General features: G+C 42.2%; 1 protein-coding gene across 3 annotated transcripts in view; it reads right to left on the bottom strand.

The window, feature by feature from the left end:
* The window catches only part of ESRP1 (epithelial splicing regulatory protein 1), a 36020-nt gene that overhangs the window by 9357 nt on the left and 11270 nt on the right, over positions 1-15393 (bottom strand). For 2 of the 3 annotated variants that reach the window (XM_054193071.1, XM_054193069.1), the window contains exons 5-13: positions 14613-14711; positions 14461-14515; positions 12321-12431; positions 12096-12228; positions 11970-12012; positions 10204-10505; positions 8463-8681; positions 6212-6410; positions 4172-4340 (exon numbers count right to left, since the gene is read on the bottom strand). In XM_054193071.1, the coding sequence (XP_054049046.1) occupies positions 4172-4340; positions 6212-6410; positions 8463-8681; positions 10204-10505; positions 11970-12012; positions 12096-12228; positions 12321-12431; positions 14461-14515; positions 14613-14711 (1330 nt within the window). The remainder of the gene's footprint in view (positions 1-4171; positions 4341-6211; positions 6411-8462; positions 8682-10203; positions 10506-11969; positions 12013-12095; positions 12229-12320; positions 12432-14460; positions 14516-14612; positions 14712-15393) is intronic. The other variant, XM_054193070.1, reaches the window with a different exon arrangement.

Raw genomic sequence — 15393 nt, forward strand, 5'->3', positions numbered from 1 at the left:
CCACATAAAAAGACCTTTTCATTCAAATCACTCCGATCGAGAGTGTAATAGAATCATAGAATCATTTAGGTTGGAAAACACCTTTAAGATCATCAAGTCCAACCATTAACCTAACACTGCCAAGTCCCACGAAAGCATGTCCCTCAGCGCCACATCTACATGGCTTTTAAATACCTCCAGGGATGGTGATTCCACCACTTCCCTGGGCAGCCTGTTCCAATGCTTGATAACCCTTCCAGTGTAAGAAAATTTTCCTAATATCCAATCAAAACCTCCCCTGGCACAACTTGAGACCGTTTCCTCTTGTCCTATCGCTTGTTACTTGGGAGAAGAGACCAACGCCCACCTCGCTACAACCTCCTTTCAGGTAGTTGTAGAGAGCGATAAGGTCTCCCCTCAGCCTCCTTTTCTCCACGCTAAACAACCCCAGCTCCCTCAGCCTCTCCTCAGAAGACTTGTGCTCCAGACCCCTCACCAGCTTCGTTGCCCTTCTCTGGACCTGCTCCAGCACCTCAGTGTCTTCCTTGTAGTGAGGGGCCCAAAACTGGACACAGTACTGGAGGTGGGGCCTCACCACTACTGAGTACAGGGGGATGATCACTTCCCTAGTCCTGCTGGCCACACTATTCCTGACACAAGCCAGGCTGCTGTTGGCCTTCTTGGCCACCTGGGCACACTGCTGGCTCATACTCAGCTGCCTGTCAACCAACACCCCCAGGTCCTTTTCTGCCGGGTGGCTTTCCATCCACTCTTCCCCAAGCCTGTAGCACTGCATGGGGTTGTTGTGACCCAAAAGCGGGACCCGGCACTTGGCCTTGTTGAAGCCCATACCATTGGCCTTGGCCCCTGGATCCAGCCTGTCCAGGTCCCTCTGTAGAGCCTTCCTACCCTCAAGCAGATCAACACTCCCACCCAACTTGGCGTCATCTGAAAACTTACTGAAGTTGCACTTGATCCCCTTGTCCAGGTTGTTGATAAAGACATTAAAGAGAACTGGCCCCAATACTGAGACCTGGAGAACACCACTTGTGACCAGCCACCAACTGGATTTAACTTCATCCACCACAACCCTTTCAGCCTGGCCACCCAGCCAGTTTTTTACCCAGCAAAGAATAGACCCATCCAAGCAACAAGCAGCCAGTTTCTCCAGGAGAATGCTTGCACAACGGGGAAATAATTCAAACTTAACCTAGCCACTATTAGATTAGCATAGCTGAATACAACTACAAACACATCAGAAGAGACCCGTGCTCACAAGCTGTTCCAATATCTCTCAAGACAAATACTACTTCAAAGATGCGAACAGACAAGTTTGCCTACCCACCGTGGTTCAACAGCAGAAGAGTTTACCATAGGACACAGAACATAAGAACGCTCTTCCAGTTATTTTGAGTTCAAGGACTTCCTGAGCCAGATGCGGTTTCTGTGTATTCACAAACTCACAATGAGTTTCCTGCCCTTGAATCTGGATTGTTTGAACCCACATCAGTTTTCAGCTTCCACATCATTTTTTGGCTACAAGTCCCACCAGCACACTACCCACTGAGCAAGAAGTTTCTCTTTCCACTTCGCTATTCAAAATATTGTTGAAAAAAGAACAGAGTTTAAGTGTGTTCCTACAATTATGGATTTTGACAGAAACTTTTGAGGTTTTCAAGGCACTGCTTAAAAGTGATCAAGATGGCATTAAAACTGAATAAATACAATAAGACTTAACTTTGTTTTAAAACTATGTATCCCATAGCAGTAATTTTCAAGTTTTTGTATGGTAAAAGTTTCAATAGAACACTGGCAGTTGCCAAGTAGTGCAGTTATTCATTACTTTCAAGGTACATACATACAGCAACTAGTACACCTATTTATCCAGGATTAGATAAACAAAGAAACTCCTCCCTCCCATGAATTCTATTGTTCTTTTCCCTCAGAAGCCCAGGACTAGGCAGAGACCACTGATCTGCTGTCAGAACATGTTGCCAGATATAATTACAAGCTAAACAGAGATATCAGACTGACAGATCCCGAATAACTTGCTCTCCCTCCTCCTTTTCATTAGGAGTTCACTAAAGCTGTTTTAATAGCACAGAAGACAACCATTTCTTATACCATCGGGTTTCATCACCAAACCTACAGGAGCATTAAGAGGATCCAGAGTTTCAGGGATTTCTGATAGATACTGAAGACCAAAATAACGCCTCCCTCCCCCCCCACCATGGCTGATTACTGCATGGAGAACGGAATTGGCTATTATAAAGCAACTTGACCTTGCAAAACACAAGCGGTAGAACCTTTTGGCAGCGGGTCAAAGAACTTTCCTTATTTCCATAAGTATTCACTAGTTAGATTTATGAACCATTGTCTGATCATTAGCCACCAGCTCTGTATTGCTTTTCCATGTACATGCATTTAAATGCACCACTTAGTATAGAGGATACCCCATTCTTTCCTGCTGCACATACTTAACATTTTTTGAATTAAATTTCAGTACCAGAAAACTCCATTTAAGAGAGTTCTGATTGCTACACGAAAGGGACCCAATTACTTATGGCATCCTTTACAATGCAAAGGAATTTCCCTGAAAAGCAATAAAGCTTAATTTTTTAGGAAAAAAGAAAAAAAACACAACACAAACCAAAATATCAGCTACAAAATATCACTAGTTCTATTGGACTATATACGATTTGTCTGTAGATCAAATGTTTACTCTGGATAGAAAAGCAATATCCAAACACCAGATCTCACAAAATGGAAAGAAGACAAATTGACTCCAGAAATGTTACTTTTTTTTTTTTTTTTTTTTAAGGGAGGTACTTGTAATTGGCACAGAAGCTACACAGGAATGGTTTCCTAAGAACAGTATACAACTGTCAGTTAAACAAGAACATAAAAAGGATGTTTTGAGACTTGGGATTGATGAGTCTGTAACCAACATGCCCACAGCCCAAGCAGCCGGTGATGGGACTCATGTGGGATCCCATGCAGATCTCTGTAGGGCCTGGCACTTAGCCTGCAATAGCCAGTCTATTATTAAAGTACAACACGTCAAAGTCACTACAAACTATTGCTGCTACTGCGTTCTCATGACATATACAACTATTATTGAGAAGCTTGTTTTATATTGCCAGTGCAAGTTTGGAGTTTTATTTTTCTTGATCTTACATTAAAGAGGCTGAGTTTGGTAACATATTATCATAACCGTAAGACAGGCATTGAAAGCATTGTAGAAATTAACTCATGAGTGAAGAAAACATTTTAATAAAAAAAACCAAAAATGAAACAGGCAGCTCACAGACATGCTGATTTAGTGTAAAGTAATAAGAAAACCTTTGTTACCTTACAGGTACTAGAGAGTCCATATTGCTCAACAATTTCATAAGTAGCTATTTGGACCCTTCTCCAGAGATAAAAATCACTGGTCAGAATCTAATAGAAGACTTGAGTTCTTTAGCAGGTTTCCTGACAGATGAGGAATGGTTTATGGCTTACAGGGGACGTGGCTCTTTTCAAGTCCTCGTGACTGCAGAGAGCAAGTGGTATCAAGAGTTTTTGTTCTGTAGAAGATAGCTAGTACACTCAGAAGAGCCGAAAGCCCTTCATGAGAGGTGTTCATGAGGTCAGGAAGAATACATCCCTCTATATGCTTTACATATGCATTCAATACATATATGCTTCAATGCAGTACTGTCATAAATAAGTAAACAGCGTTTTTACCATAAAGGTCAAAAGTTACGTTATTACAAAAAACAAAGAGGCAGGATTTCAGAAGTTGTTAGGGCAGACCCCAATTCACCCAATGTAAAGAGGGGCCAAGGGCTTCTTTATGGACGTGAGAAGTACTGCACACACCAATTCCCACTGAGGGCACAACAATGCAAACTAACAAGTTTAAGAGGCATCTTAGGTGGAAAAAAAAAAACAACAACAAAAAAAATTCCCACTGTAACTGTGTGACTTACGTTTAAAAAAAAAAAAATAATAATCACTACCTGAAATACTCTAAAACTTGGGAAATCCCTAGATATCCTGAAATTGTTTCCCTGAACAAGATACCAAACAAGCTGTTCTTGGTAGCACAAGCCTTTAGCGCAGCAGACAATGTTCTTTTGTGAGCTTTGTGCATTTGCTGCAAAAAAAGAGACTCCTTTGTTCCTGCTTGGTTTCTCCTCTGCTTTACCTGGGGTAGTAAGCTGTGTAATTCATGAAGAGCTGAGCCCCAGCAGGGTAGTACGCCGTGGAGGGCTGGAGCGTTCGTGGGTTCAGGAGCATGGATGGCTGATACAGAGCAGCTTCTGTTGGCACAACCGCAGCAGGAGCCGGAAAAGAGTAGGAAGGGGGTGAAAGGCCTAAAAGGAACAAATGGAAAATAGATTAGGACCTTTTGAATTCCAGCATATATGCGGTCTTCATCAGCTGAAGAGCTCTGCAGTAAGTAAAGAGCCTTCGTGAGCTTCTCATTTTGCTCATCACAGAAAATAAATCTGAGCCACCAACATGAGCTTGACTACAAGTGTTGTGCCTGCCCCCCCCCCCACCCCCAGTCAAAAGCAAAGTCAGTAATACACAAAAAGCCACCTCTTTCTCTGGTAATGGGGTCTCTTTCTGAAGAGGAGGCCAGTTTTTCTTGTCTAGGCTCAGATTTTAATGAAGTCTCCAATCAGGAAGAATGAGACTTCTCCACTGTAAGAAGGAAACTTCTGTGCTAAAGATCTGCCTAACATTCCCCAGAGCAGGGGACATCTTTTCATCCTGACACTCCCTATCCCCCAAACAGCTCTGTCTTTAATTAACCAACAATGGAGTGAGACAAGTCATGGCTTTGCAGCTTCAAGTGTTACCATTGAGTTTTAAAAAAACAAAACGCACTTCGCAGTGTTTCAACAAGATGTGAAGCCCTAAATGAATTCTCACTGATGAGAGTTCATCCTCCTCCTCCTCTGACACTTCTTCCCTTTTCTTTCCTCTTCCCAGTCCCATAAAAGTGAACATATAAAAGCTTTAGATAACTCAGAATAGCAAAACTAGAGGCTTATTTTAAAGCAACAGCTTCATTGTGGGATGGGGCAGTGATATCTGAAAGGGCTCATCTGAGGAATAAATCACTGGCATTCATAGTTGGAAAGGGGAACACTGCCACCTAAGACTTCCCAAAGTTAGGAAACCTGTCCCAGGAGCTCTTAGGAGAAGCTTCCAACCCCTACGTGGAACAGCTGTCACACATAGGACTACACACTGCAAATCCCTGCTCAGAAGGATACTTGCAAAGAAACCCAAAACAAGCTAGTCACTTAGAAAACTTACCTCCCAAGGGTTAGCTGAAGGTCTACTCACACTCAAAAGGAACGACACACAAGAACTTTGCTGCCATATTGGCAGCTCTGACTAGGACTTAGAGGACACTTCTTAAAAAAGCCACCAATGACAATAATGCATTTGCATAGAAAGACAGAGAGAAAGTTCCTATTTGACTACCTTGCCATTTATGATCTTGGAAGCAAAGTATTATTTTTCCCGTAGGCTGAGATTTATATGGCACATATACTTAGTAAATCAGCCCTTAAAGTCTTAAAGCATTTCTCCCAAACATTTGTCTAGAAGTCCATATTCATCCTAGTAGCTCTGAGGAGCATAATTTTACATGAAATACAGTTTCTGCAATTCTGAGGCCAAAGCTATATGTATTTTCCTCCCACAAAGGCAATCTCAATTCTGTAGGAACAACAAAAAGCAAAGGAAGAGTTCAGTCAGTAGGGGTTCAATAGGCAGAACACTTGTGGTTAAGTCCCCAGGGAGAGTATTACCAATGGTTTCATAAATTAAGTTTTGGAAGTGAAAGGGGAAGAGCTTTTACTTGACATGTTCATCATGATGAAAAATGTAAATACAAATCAGTCTAAATGGGAAACTCTTCTTTAAGCTCTAGGCAGGGCTTACAAGTTACTTTTCAGAATCATGGCTCACGCTGGCCAAGGGAGGGAGGGGAAGTTTGCCACTGGAAAAGCAAGAATAATTTTAAAGTAGTTTTTCAGTCATAGCAATTCACAACCAAAGGGAAAAATAATGATTGCAAGCTGCTGGTGATTTAAGATGAAAAGACCTTATTTTAATACCCCCATCTGGCACTCCTTTCCAAGAACCAGAATCAGAGTCAAGAAAGCAGCTCCGACACCTACCAGCACATAGCTTAGAGTATTGGCAAGACCCATGCAAAACTTACATGGTAACTTACATGGTGGCGGGGACAAGCCATTTCGATTTAAAGTGCCCCCCATTAATACAAAGTTCATCTCCTCAGCAGAACATTGAAAGACTTCAACATATCTGTCCTTCATAGTCTTCTTATGACACTTCTGCGCAGCCAGAAAAGCTCGGTCTGCAGATTTCATCTGAATAAAAGCATCTCCTGAGGGACGTCCCTACAAACAAGGCAGACAAAAAGAAACATTTTTGGAGCTCCCATGAAGTAGCAGCAAAGTAGTAATTTATGTTGTTAAAAGCTGTCTCCTCATCCATAAATATATTAATCTCCAAAGTCAAGTACAGTCAGTCATCCTTACCACCCATCAGAATGTTTAAGCTCTCCTCCCTAAAGTTTCCCCCCTTGTTGCTCGGGAATCCCACTCTGCCCACTGCATCATATGGGCATTCTTTCAACTTGTGCTAACTTGATTGTATTTATTTACCTGTTTCAACTAAGCTACATTGTAACTTGAGCCACGTTACTTCTATATTTAAAACATAAGGACACCTATGGGAGAGACTACAATTCAGGGGCACTTTGGTAACAGTAGATCTCAAAGCACCTATTTAGTAAGAAGGCAGAACTGGAAGATCTAATCCACATTTAGTATCTGTGATTTTTAAAATATAAGGATAAATACAGTCAAGTACCAAATATTACACGATTTTTTTTTCTTTTAAATTTTATTTTGTTAAGGACAATATGGGCTGGAATGTTTTAGGAGGGTACTAGCTGAGGCTTGGTATGAGCTTGTGGAGAAAAAAAGAAATAGCATCCTTATATACAGCTATAAATGAGTGGAGTACACCACTGAGAGGAGTCATTTTAGCCACAGGCAGCTGCTGACTTGAAGCAGCCAAAACTAGAGGTAGAGATCTGAAGCCGGCTCTAACTTAAGTTCTGGGCCAGTTCTTCTAGTTTCATAGGGAAGAACAACTTTATCACCATCCTTTACACAGTTGTTCACAATCAGAAGGTTGAAACTAGGAATGGTGGGAGTAGGGAGAGCATGCAGAAAGATAAAAATCTAGTAGTCAGGGAAAAGCAGTATCTGGGGGCTGGAGGAACCCATCCAAAACATCTGCCAGCTTTGGGCAGGGGTGGCAGACAGCCCTCAGGACCGTACACACACATACCCACCCACCCCTGTTTCTTCCTCCAGGTTCTTTTATTACTGCTGGCAAGGGCTGATGCTACTGTAAACCCTTATTTGTTCCTCAACATCTACATCTTTTCTTAGCCTCTCCCAGCTTTGCACATTCCCTATAGGTTTTCAGCCTTGGCTAGGTGAAGTTCTTAGGGACACAGGAATCTCTTTAGATAGAGGGGTACTGGAATAACCATCGTCCCTTCTCCCTCCCCCGCCTCTGAAACGCAAAAGCCCTACTCCAGGACAAGTAGTTTCAGTTTAGGCTTGGTGTTAACGAAAACAATTTTAGAACCATTTTTATACCACAATAATCAGTGTAATCAGTGCAACCAGTCAGGGAATCTCTATAGAGTTAGAGGAGCTGCCATCTCCTCCTAAAGTCACAAGATTATGCTGATAAAAGCAATCACAACAATGCACAATCCTTTGTCTAAAAAGTTTTGGTAGGAACTGCTTCCAGAAAACAATGGCAAAGATGTGACTGTTTGTCCGTGTCAATGAGCTGTTAATCATGGTGCTTAGCTGTCACTGTTTAAAGACAGCAACGACACAGTTGAGGAAACCCAAAGCTTCAGTTGCTGACATGCCATAGGAAATCCTGTCTCTAAAAGGCTGCAGTCACATTTGTCCTCAAATATACCTGAGGCACACTGTTCAGCACGGCAGAGGAAAACCGCTCCTTTGAGAGCTAACATTGCCTACACTTTTGTTTTGAAGATACTCCTCGCCTGGTACAAAAGAGGTTATGCACGCTGTTGAGCGGAACTCTTCAGTTTCAAGCCTCCAACAGTGCAGGCTCACAGCTGCTGCTCTGGGAGCACCAACCCCTCCAAGATTGTGGCCTAGCTTTAGGCATACGGATCTCAGTAACAGAAACCACTCTAAAGCAAGTGTAGAAGCAGGGTTCAAATAAGCCAACTTGCCTACTGCCAGTAGGCTTTTAGAGGAAAGATGGAGGCCAATTAATGCCATTAGTGTCAATCCCAAAGGTGCTTCCCTACTGACATCATCAGAAGGACCATGTTTGCATATACAGTCAGTTGGCACAGGCTGGCTGGAAACATGGTGACTACCAACCTGGTGATTCAGTACCATGTGAACTCCATGGGTTCGAATATCAGTAGAAAACTCCCCCAAGAACTCCAGGATGTCCTCTATAGTAGCAGCATAGGGGAGACCACGCAAACGTATGCAGTCTCTGACGTTAGTGGGAGGCACAAATTGTTGAGGTAATACTGGAAGAATAGGAGGTGTCGGGAGAGGAATGAGAGGTGTGGAAGAGTACCTGTTCAGCACCTGTGCGAAACAGAAAAACAGAGAGGTTGCAGAAAGCCTCCTTACTCATTCTTCAACTCAGAGGAACTGAATGTAACACCAATGCCATCTGTTTGCACTAAGGACAGCATTTTAAGAAACAAGTGAGCAAGATTCTGGGCTTAAACCACAGCAGCAGTGCTTAGAATGCAGATGTTTCAAAGTAAGTCTTTGGATCATTCTTTCTTGAAAAAGATAATTTTGTTTTGGAGAATTTACTTGAACTGTTACACAGTTCTCAGAAGACCTCTTAGAGCACAAAACCTGTATTTCTGCAGTACTTCTATTGTTAAAATATCCCAAAACATCCTACCATTTACAGAGCCATGGTTGCACTTCTACCTAAAAAACATCTCCTCTGCAAAACTTTAGGAGATTCTGGAAACTAGAAGCATATTTCACTACCAAACAGCCCTGACTTGAGATGCAATAGCCCATCAAGTAACATAGGTGGTGTCACTGAGACACAGTATCTGTAACAGAGTCATGCTTTGAGATTTTTTGTTACTAATTTTAACAGTAAAACCCCTGCCTGGTCAAGAGTTCACTGACTATTCAATCACTACCTTGTAACTTTCTCTGAGCAAGATTAAGTTTCATTTGCATTTATACAGGTGTCAGAAGATTTTGCTAAACAATGAAGCTTGTGAGAGCACTTGAGAAAAATAGAGTGACAAGAGTGAGTGTTGCAGCTATGCCTTCTCATCCTTACTGTCACCCTTCAAACAAGGCACTGAAGTATCAGTATATTTGGGGGACCAGAGCTGCACCATTGCCTGGTTACAAGTTATTGGTTAGCCATAATTTGCATCACGTCATAGAATCATGTTTAGAAGTAAGTTAGTGACCCCAACTGAAGCTCTACAAATCTTTGGAGACATACATACACAACCCTTTTAGTCCTACTTCCTTTCCCTGACAGCGTAACTGCAATTAATAGTCCATCAAGCCACATTAATGCAAGATGGGGCACTCTTCAGGCCTAGTTTCAGAGTCCTACCATCCTCTGCTAGGTAGCCAGTGCTGGCAGAAGATGGCCAAGACTTGCCTTTAGAGGCAATTCATAGGACACTTCAGATACATTGCTCTGAAGATGACAACTACATCAAAAAGCTCTGTTTTCTGTGCCAGTGACTAAAAATAAGTCTTTTAGCTCAAGAATTGTTGCTAACCCTCCTCCTGAATAGACCATCATTGGACTTAGACAAATCCAGTATCTGTAGTGTAAAGCACTAGACCCATATACACTTTCTGCTATAACTGCTCTTTGCAAGGCTATTGGAAGCCAAAACCCTGAAGGTTTGTATATAGGATGGCGAACATCTGTAAGATCTTACATTTAGAAGGAGCAAAACCTCATGGAGATTCAGACAGTACTCTTTCCAGCAACAGTCAAAGAAAAGAAGCTTTCAAGTCATGGCCAAGCAGTATTTGCTTCCACTACTCTATTCCAATGTAGGAGTTTGGATTGCAAGAAGCCACTGTTTGTAAGCTTTACACCCACCTGCTGAACTTCCGCTGCAGTGCTCCTGAAGAGTTCAATGTACCTTTTCCCCAGCAATTCCTTATGCTTTTTCAGTGCATTTTGGGCATATTCCTCACAGGCAAACAACACAAAGGCATCCCCTGTTGGCCTGCTGTCAGGGTACGTGACAAACAGGACTCCCTCCTTTCCTCCTGTTACAGGGCAGTGCTGGCCAAAGAATGTCAACACTTCTTCTGTTGTTACGTTGAAAGGAAGACCTCGCATCCTCACAATCACTTGGTTTTCTTTTGACAAGAACTGTGCAACCTCGTTGGAAGTGCCTTTGACAAAAAGGAGTACAGAAGCAGTTAAGTCTAGGCAGCCACATAAAGTCATGAGCAAGTCTGGCACAGCTACCTCCTCCTCCCCACAGATGGTTTTTGAGCAGGTAGAACAACATTTGCCTCCAAAGTCAGCAAAAGATGTCCTACTTTGATAAACTAGAAATAAGGTATAGGACACTTCCCACTAAAGTCTAACAATGTTACTCCGTCATTTGGAAGACTCCTCTTTATTCAAAGGGAAAACAGAAAGTACTCATAATGTTCAGAGCCCAAGGAAAGTACAGTCAGTGAATCTCTTGCATGAGCAGTGTCTGTGCTACTGTGCACCTCACCTTTTTAACTTATGAATACCTTTGGCATGCTCTGAAGCCATAACTAAGTACCCAGACCATTGTGCTGGGAAAGAAAGTTCGAAGGGCATGTTGAAAACAGCTCAGGAATCTCTACCCTATCCTGATAAAATTGTCAGTCTGCCAATTCTACTTTCAGTATCTCTAGAAGACTACTGGTGTTCATACTTATAACACCACCCTAACCAAAGCTAGCTGCTAACCAACTTCACATCTTAATATGGTCCTTTCACTTACAGCTAGCTCATTATGCAAAGAAGTGTGGTGGTGCCAGACATACGTCATTTTTCCCCAGTGTCAGTGTGCAATTTCTTTACTTCCAATGGTATAATTATTACCAAGCCTATCAATTAGCTATTTATTTGACAGCTTAATAGCCTCTCCCACTCTAAAACATCAACCTCAGACACCCAGTTAGTCATTTACAATCCCCAGACCAAGTCTCCATCAGGAACCAACAAGGACCTTAAGGTAGTGTTGTAGATACATAGCAGCTTATGGATTTTAACTCAAATTCTGTACGCTTGCAGTCATACAGGGGACAAAAAGAGACCATGGGACAGTTTGTAGAGCAAGTTTTGCGGCCTTTCAATTCAAGGATGCAGATATTCCAGTATTCCCCTTAAATAAGCATTCCCCCTAAACTCTCCCTTTAGTCAGAGGCAAAGATTTGATTTGAAGAAAATCAGTTCCATAAATCCCTTGTTATTTACACTGTGATATCTCCTTGCTTTTACGTGCAAGTCTCCACAGCAACAGCAGTCATATTGTTTTGAAAAACTACTTTGGCTTTGTTTTTCAGTAATCAATAACATTTAGGTCCCTTCAGTTAAGACAACGACCTAACAAATTAAGTTCATATGCAAGATTACCTTGCCTGATCAAATCCTTATTTGACAGGCTGCTTGAAAACGGCAAGAAGAGAAAGATGGACAGATAAATCATGGAACGCCTGGGACTGCTGCTAGCAGAATACATAGTAATCAACGCACCAGCCAACTACTTCTTCAAATATAGAAAGTGAAAGGCCACATCCAACAGGAGCAGTTTACAGCCAAAAGTTACAGATGCTGATGGAACAAACCCTCCCTTCTCACTCCCTAAAAATTACCTCCTGCAATTTTAAGGAAGTCTTCACCTGTTGCCTTGTATACCTGCGGAAAGAAAAGAGAACGTGTGATTGGCGTGCTATTTGCACCCCTGTTGAGAGGAGTATTTCAAAGTCAGTGTCACACACCTCAATGTACCGATTCCCCATGTGGTGCTTGTGCCTTTGTAGTGCTAGGTCTCTATGCTCTTCACTTACAAACCTCACAAGAGCTTCCCCATTCCTTCTACCTTGGGCATTGAGACAGAGTGCAGCACCTCCCCTGCGGGATTTAAATCAAAAGAGAGAGATAAAACTCCATGACTGACACAGACAAAATACTACAAATGTAGAGGTAAATCCCGAGCTACTAACTTGGCAATATTTAGGCCTTTGAAGAATCTTGCTATGTCCTGGTCAGATGACTGCCACGGCAATCCTCTCGCTCGGATAACAGCATTGTCATCCACGAGTTCCATCTTGCTGCTGCAGGCACAGAAAGCGGGACTAATGCAGAGACACCTGCCCGTAAGATCCACCACACACCACCCTCCCTGCTTGTCACCTGTGCTCCAGAGACAGGCTTCTGTCCCCGTTCCATGTCCACGGGACGGCACTGCCAGGGCAGTGAGGGCTAAGTGCCACCACCATCCAAAGCCACTGCACACGTCTCTCCTCAGGGAACACCTGCTCTGTTAAGCTGCCCCTTTCCCAGCTCCCCTTTCCTGCTTCACCACATTTGCCCCTTGAACTCTCGTCTCTCTGAGCGTGTTTCCAATTTACTCCCCACTCCTGACATAGCAACGGTTTGTGCTTCTCCATTGTCTGAACGGTTACTGGTATAAAATTAAGCTTGCTATTCTAATCTCAGCTAAGTGGAAGCTGAAGCGGAGCAGTTAGATGTAACTGAGGTTAGTGCTTATTATCCATACTGTGACAGTGTGGAAGAGCCAGTCACAGCCCAAGACCAAATCTGTTCAAGGTTATACTCGGCACACAGAGGACTCCTGCCCAAAGACTTTAGCCTGAACATTTCTTGTTCAGGCCATCACTGTGCTTCTACAGACTAATATAGCTACAGGCTACATTGGCTGCTTAGCATGGGAATAGCTCAGCCACAAAAAGCCAGGTTTAATTGGTCATTACCGCAGTCTCTTTTGTTCTCTTACATGTTAAAAGTGCCATGTAGAACAAAACACTTACAGCTACCCAAGGCTGCCTTTCTAGCTATTGCAAGGACAGGTTTTTGCACAGAAGAGACTATGGGATTGATTAAGCAGATGAAATGTTGTTCAGCAGCAGAGGACTCCCTCGTACAAAAGGGCTGTGGTATGTCCTGTTGTAGAGAGGTCATGTTTCTTGCTTAGATTTTAATTTCTCAGGTGGCCTTTCTGTGGGTGTCTGCCCCAAACTGTTCCCGCCCACCTGCTAATTCTATACTTCTCACTATCACAAATAAGATGGGAATCTTCCACTTTGTCACAGAATTTTGTTGGTCAAAGGGAAAAAGCTTAGAATGATGCTAAAAAATAACCCTTGAACTAATCTCACTGGGTACTTTCTGCCAATATTGTTGCATTCTTTTCTTGTTCCTTCTGGCTCAGAAGTGTGAACATCATCTACCATCATGACAGTTCCTTAATCTGGAAGAGGGGAGGTAAATATTCATGCAAGATGGGAATCTAAGTAAGGTTACTTTAACACCAGCCTCTTGTGATATGCAGAGGGAGTGTCCAGTAAACCACTGAGAAAAATCTGTATTTGCACAAATAAATGCATGACTATGTTTGCCCCAATCCTTGGAAGTGTTCAAGGCCAGGCTGGATGGGGCTTTGAGCAACCTGGTCTAGTGGGAGGTGTCCCTGCCCATGGCAGGGGGGTTGGAACTGGATGATCTTTAAGGTTCCTTCCAACCTGAACCATTCTATGGTTCTAGGATTTAAAAAAAAAAAACAAAACAAAACCAACAACAACACAACAAATGTAGATAAAGTGTAGATAAAGCTTTATGTTTGAAACATATTTGGAGAGAAGACAATCATCGTAGCTTAAGCAATTTACTGTAACACAGTGTCTTTATGGAAATGTTTCTTCCTCATAAAAAAAAAAGTAATCATTAAATGTATTCAGTAACTGTGAAGCAAATTGCAGGAAAAGTATAAGAGTTAGCACCAATAGGCTTACTTCTGCAAAGTGCTTATGTTCTTTTGTTAATAGCACAGCACACTTAACACCCATTATAAGTACTTATTAGCAGAACCCAGAACTACCAGCAGCTAACAGGCAACACTGAAGCCTAGCAAGAAAACTGGCTTGCATCTGATCACAGAAGATCCGTTCCCTTTCCCACTTAAAGCATCTAATTTATTCCCACAGCAGTGGCAAGATAAATAAAAATAATGGGAACAGCTATTCGCAAATTTAGAATACAGAGAAGTACAGCTTATTTAAGCAGTCTCTTGGGAAAAAAAAAAAAAGGGGGGGGGTGCAGCAAGAGGGGGAAGAAGGTACTTACCAAGGCCCACTTTCAAATTTGTAGTTCACTCTTTCTGGATCTGAAAATCTGTGATCTATGAAATACAGTACGAGTTATTTTCTTTTTTCCTCAGCATAAAAGAGAGGCAGGAAAAAAACCCCAAACAAAACAAGAAAGCAATAATCACTTACTATATGGTTCAGATATTAGTGTTAAAATAATATTCCCCATATCTTCAACTTGAGAGGCTCCATAGGGAAATGCTGGACTGTTCTTGTCAAGATTTAAATCTTTATGCTGGAGTTAAGTCAATCATTACCAAACAGATTTCTAATTGGCTTCCTGCTACAGCAACAAGCTTTCATGTTATCCTTGCTGGTAAGTTGCTTCTCAGGGGAAGATTTAATCCATTTTCCTGCTGGGATACATTAGCTGTTCTGCTGGGCCTCTAACTACTGCCACCTACGGGAGCGTGAGGTCACTCCAGAAAGTGCCTGGGGACATGAGACCCCATAATAAGAACATATATATTTAATATGCTCATGCATTATTTATGTTTGACAGATACACTTTTGCATGCAGAAGAGACTGGAGTCCTGTCCTCTTTAATTAAGATCTTCTTTAATCTCTAGGGGAAGATTTGGGGAAGGAGGAGAAGCAAACCATTAACTAGAAGCTCCAGTAGCAGGGGGTTATACCACATGCTTTTTGAACAAGTAATCCCAAAGTAGAATAAATATCTTACTCACCACTTCGACAAAATTGACAAATGTCACCTTGTCTAAACTTTGCCTATTAGAAGTTACAACCCGGGGTTTTTTTTGCTGTTACACAGAAGCATTTTGAGAATCTGGTAAGAGTGCACTACTGTATATAACCAAGAGACAAAACAGTTTGATCTGAAGGATTTTGGAAGATGATAGCAAGGATAAGCTCTCCTGCCAATGGAGAGCAGAAAGTGTTCTGTCCTGG

The sequence above is a fragment of the Rissa tridactyla genome, chromosome 2 (assembly GCF_028500815.1).
Source record: "Rissa tridactyla isolate bRisTri1 chromosome 2, bRisTri1.patW.cur.20221130, whole genome shotgun sequence".
Taxonomy (NCBI): domain Eukaryota; kingdom Metazoa; phylum Chordata; class Aves; order Charadriiformes; family Laridae; genus Rissa; species Rissa tridactyla.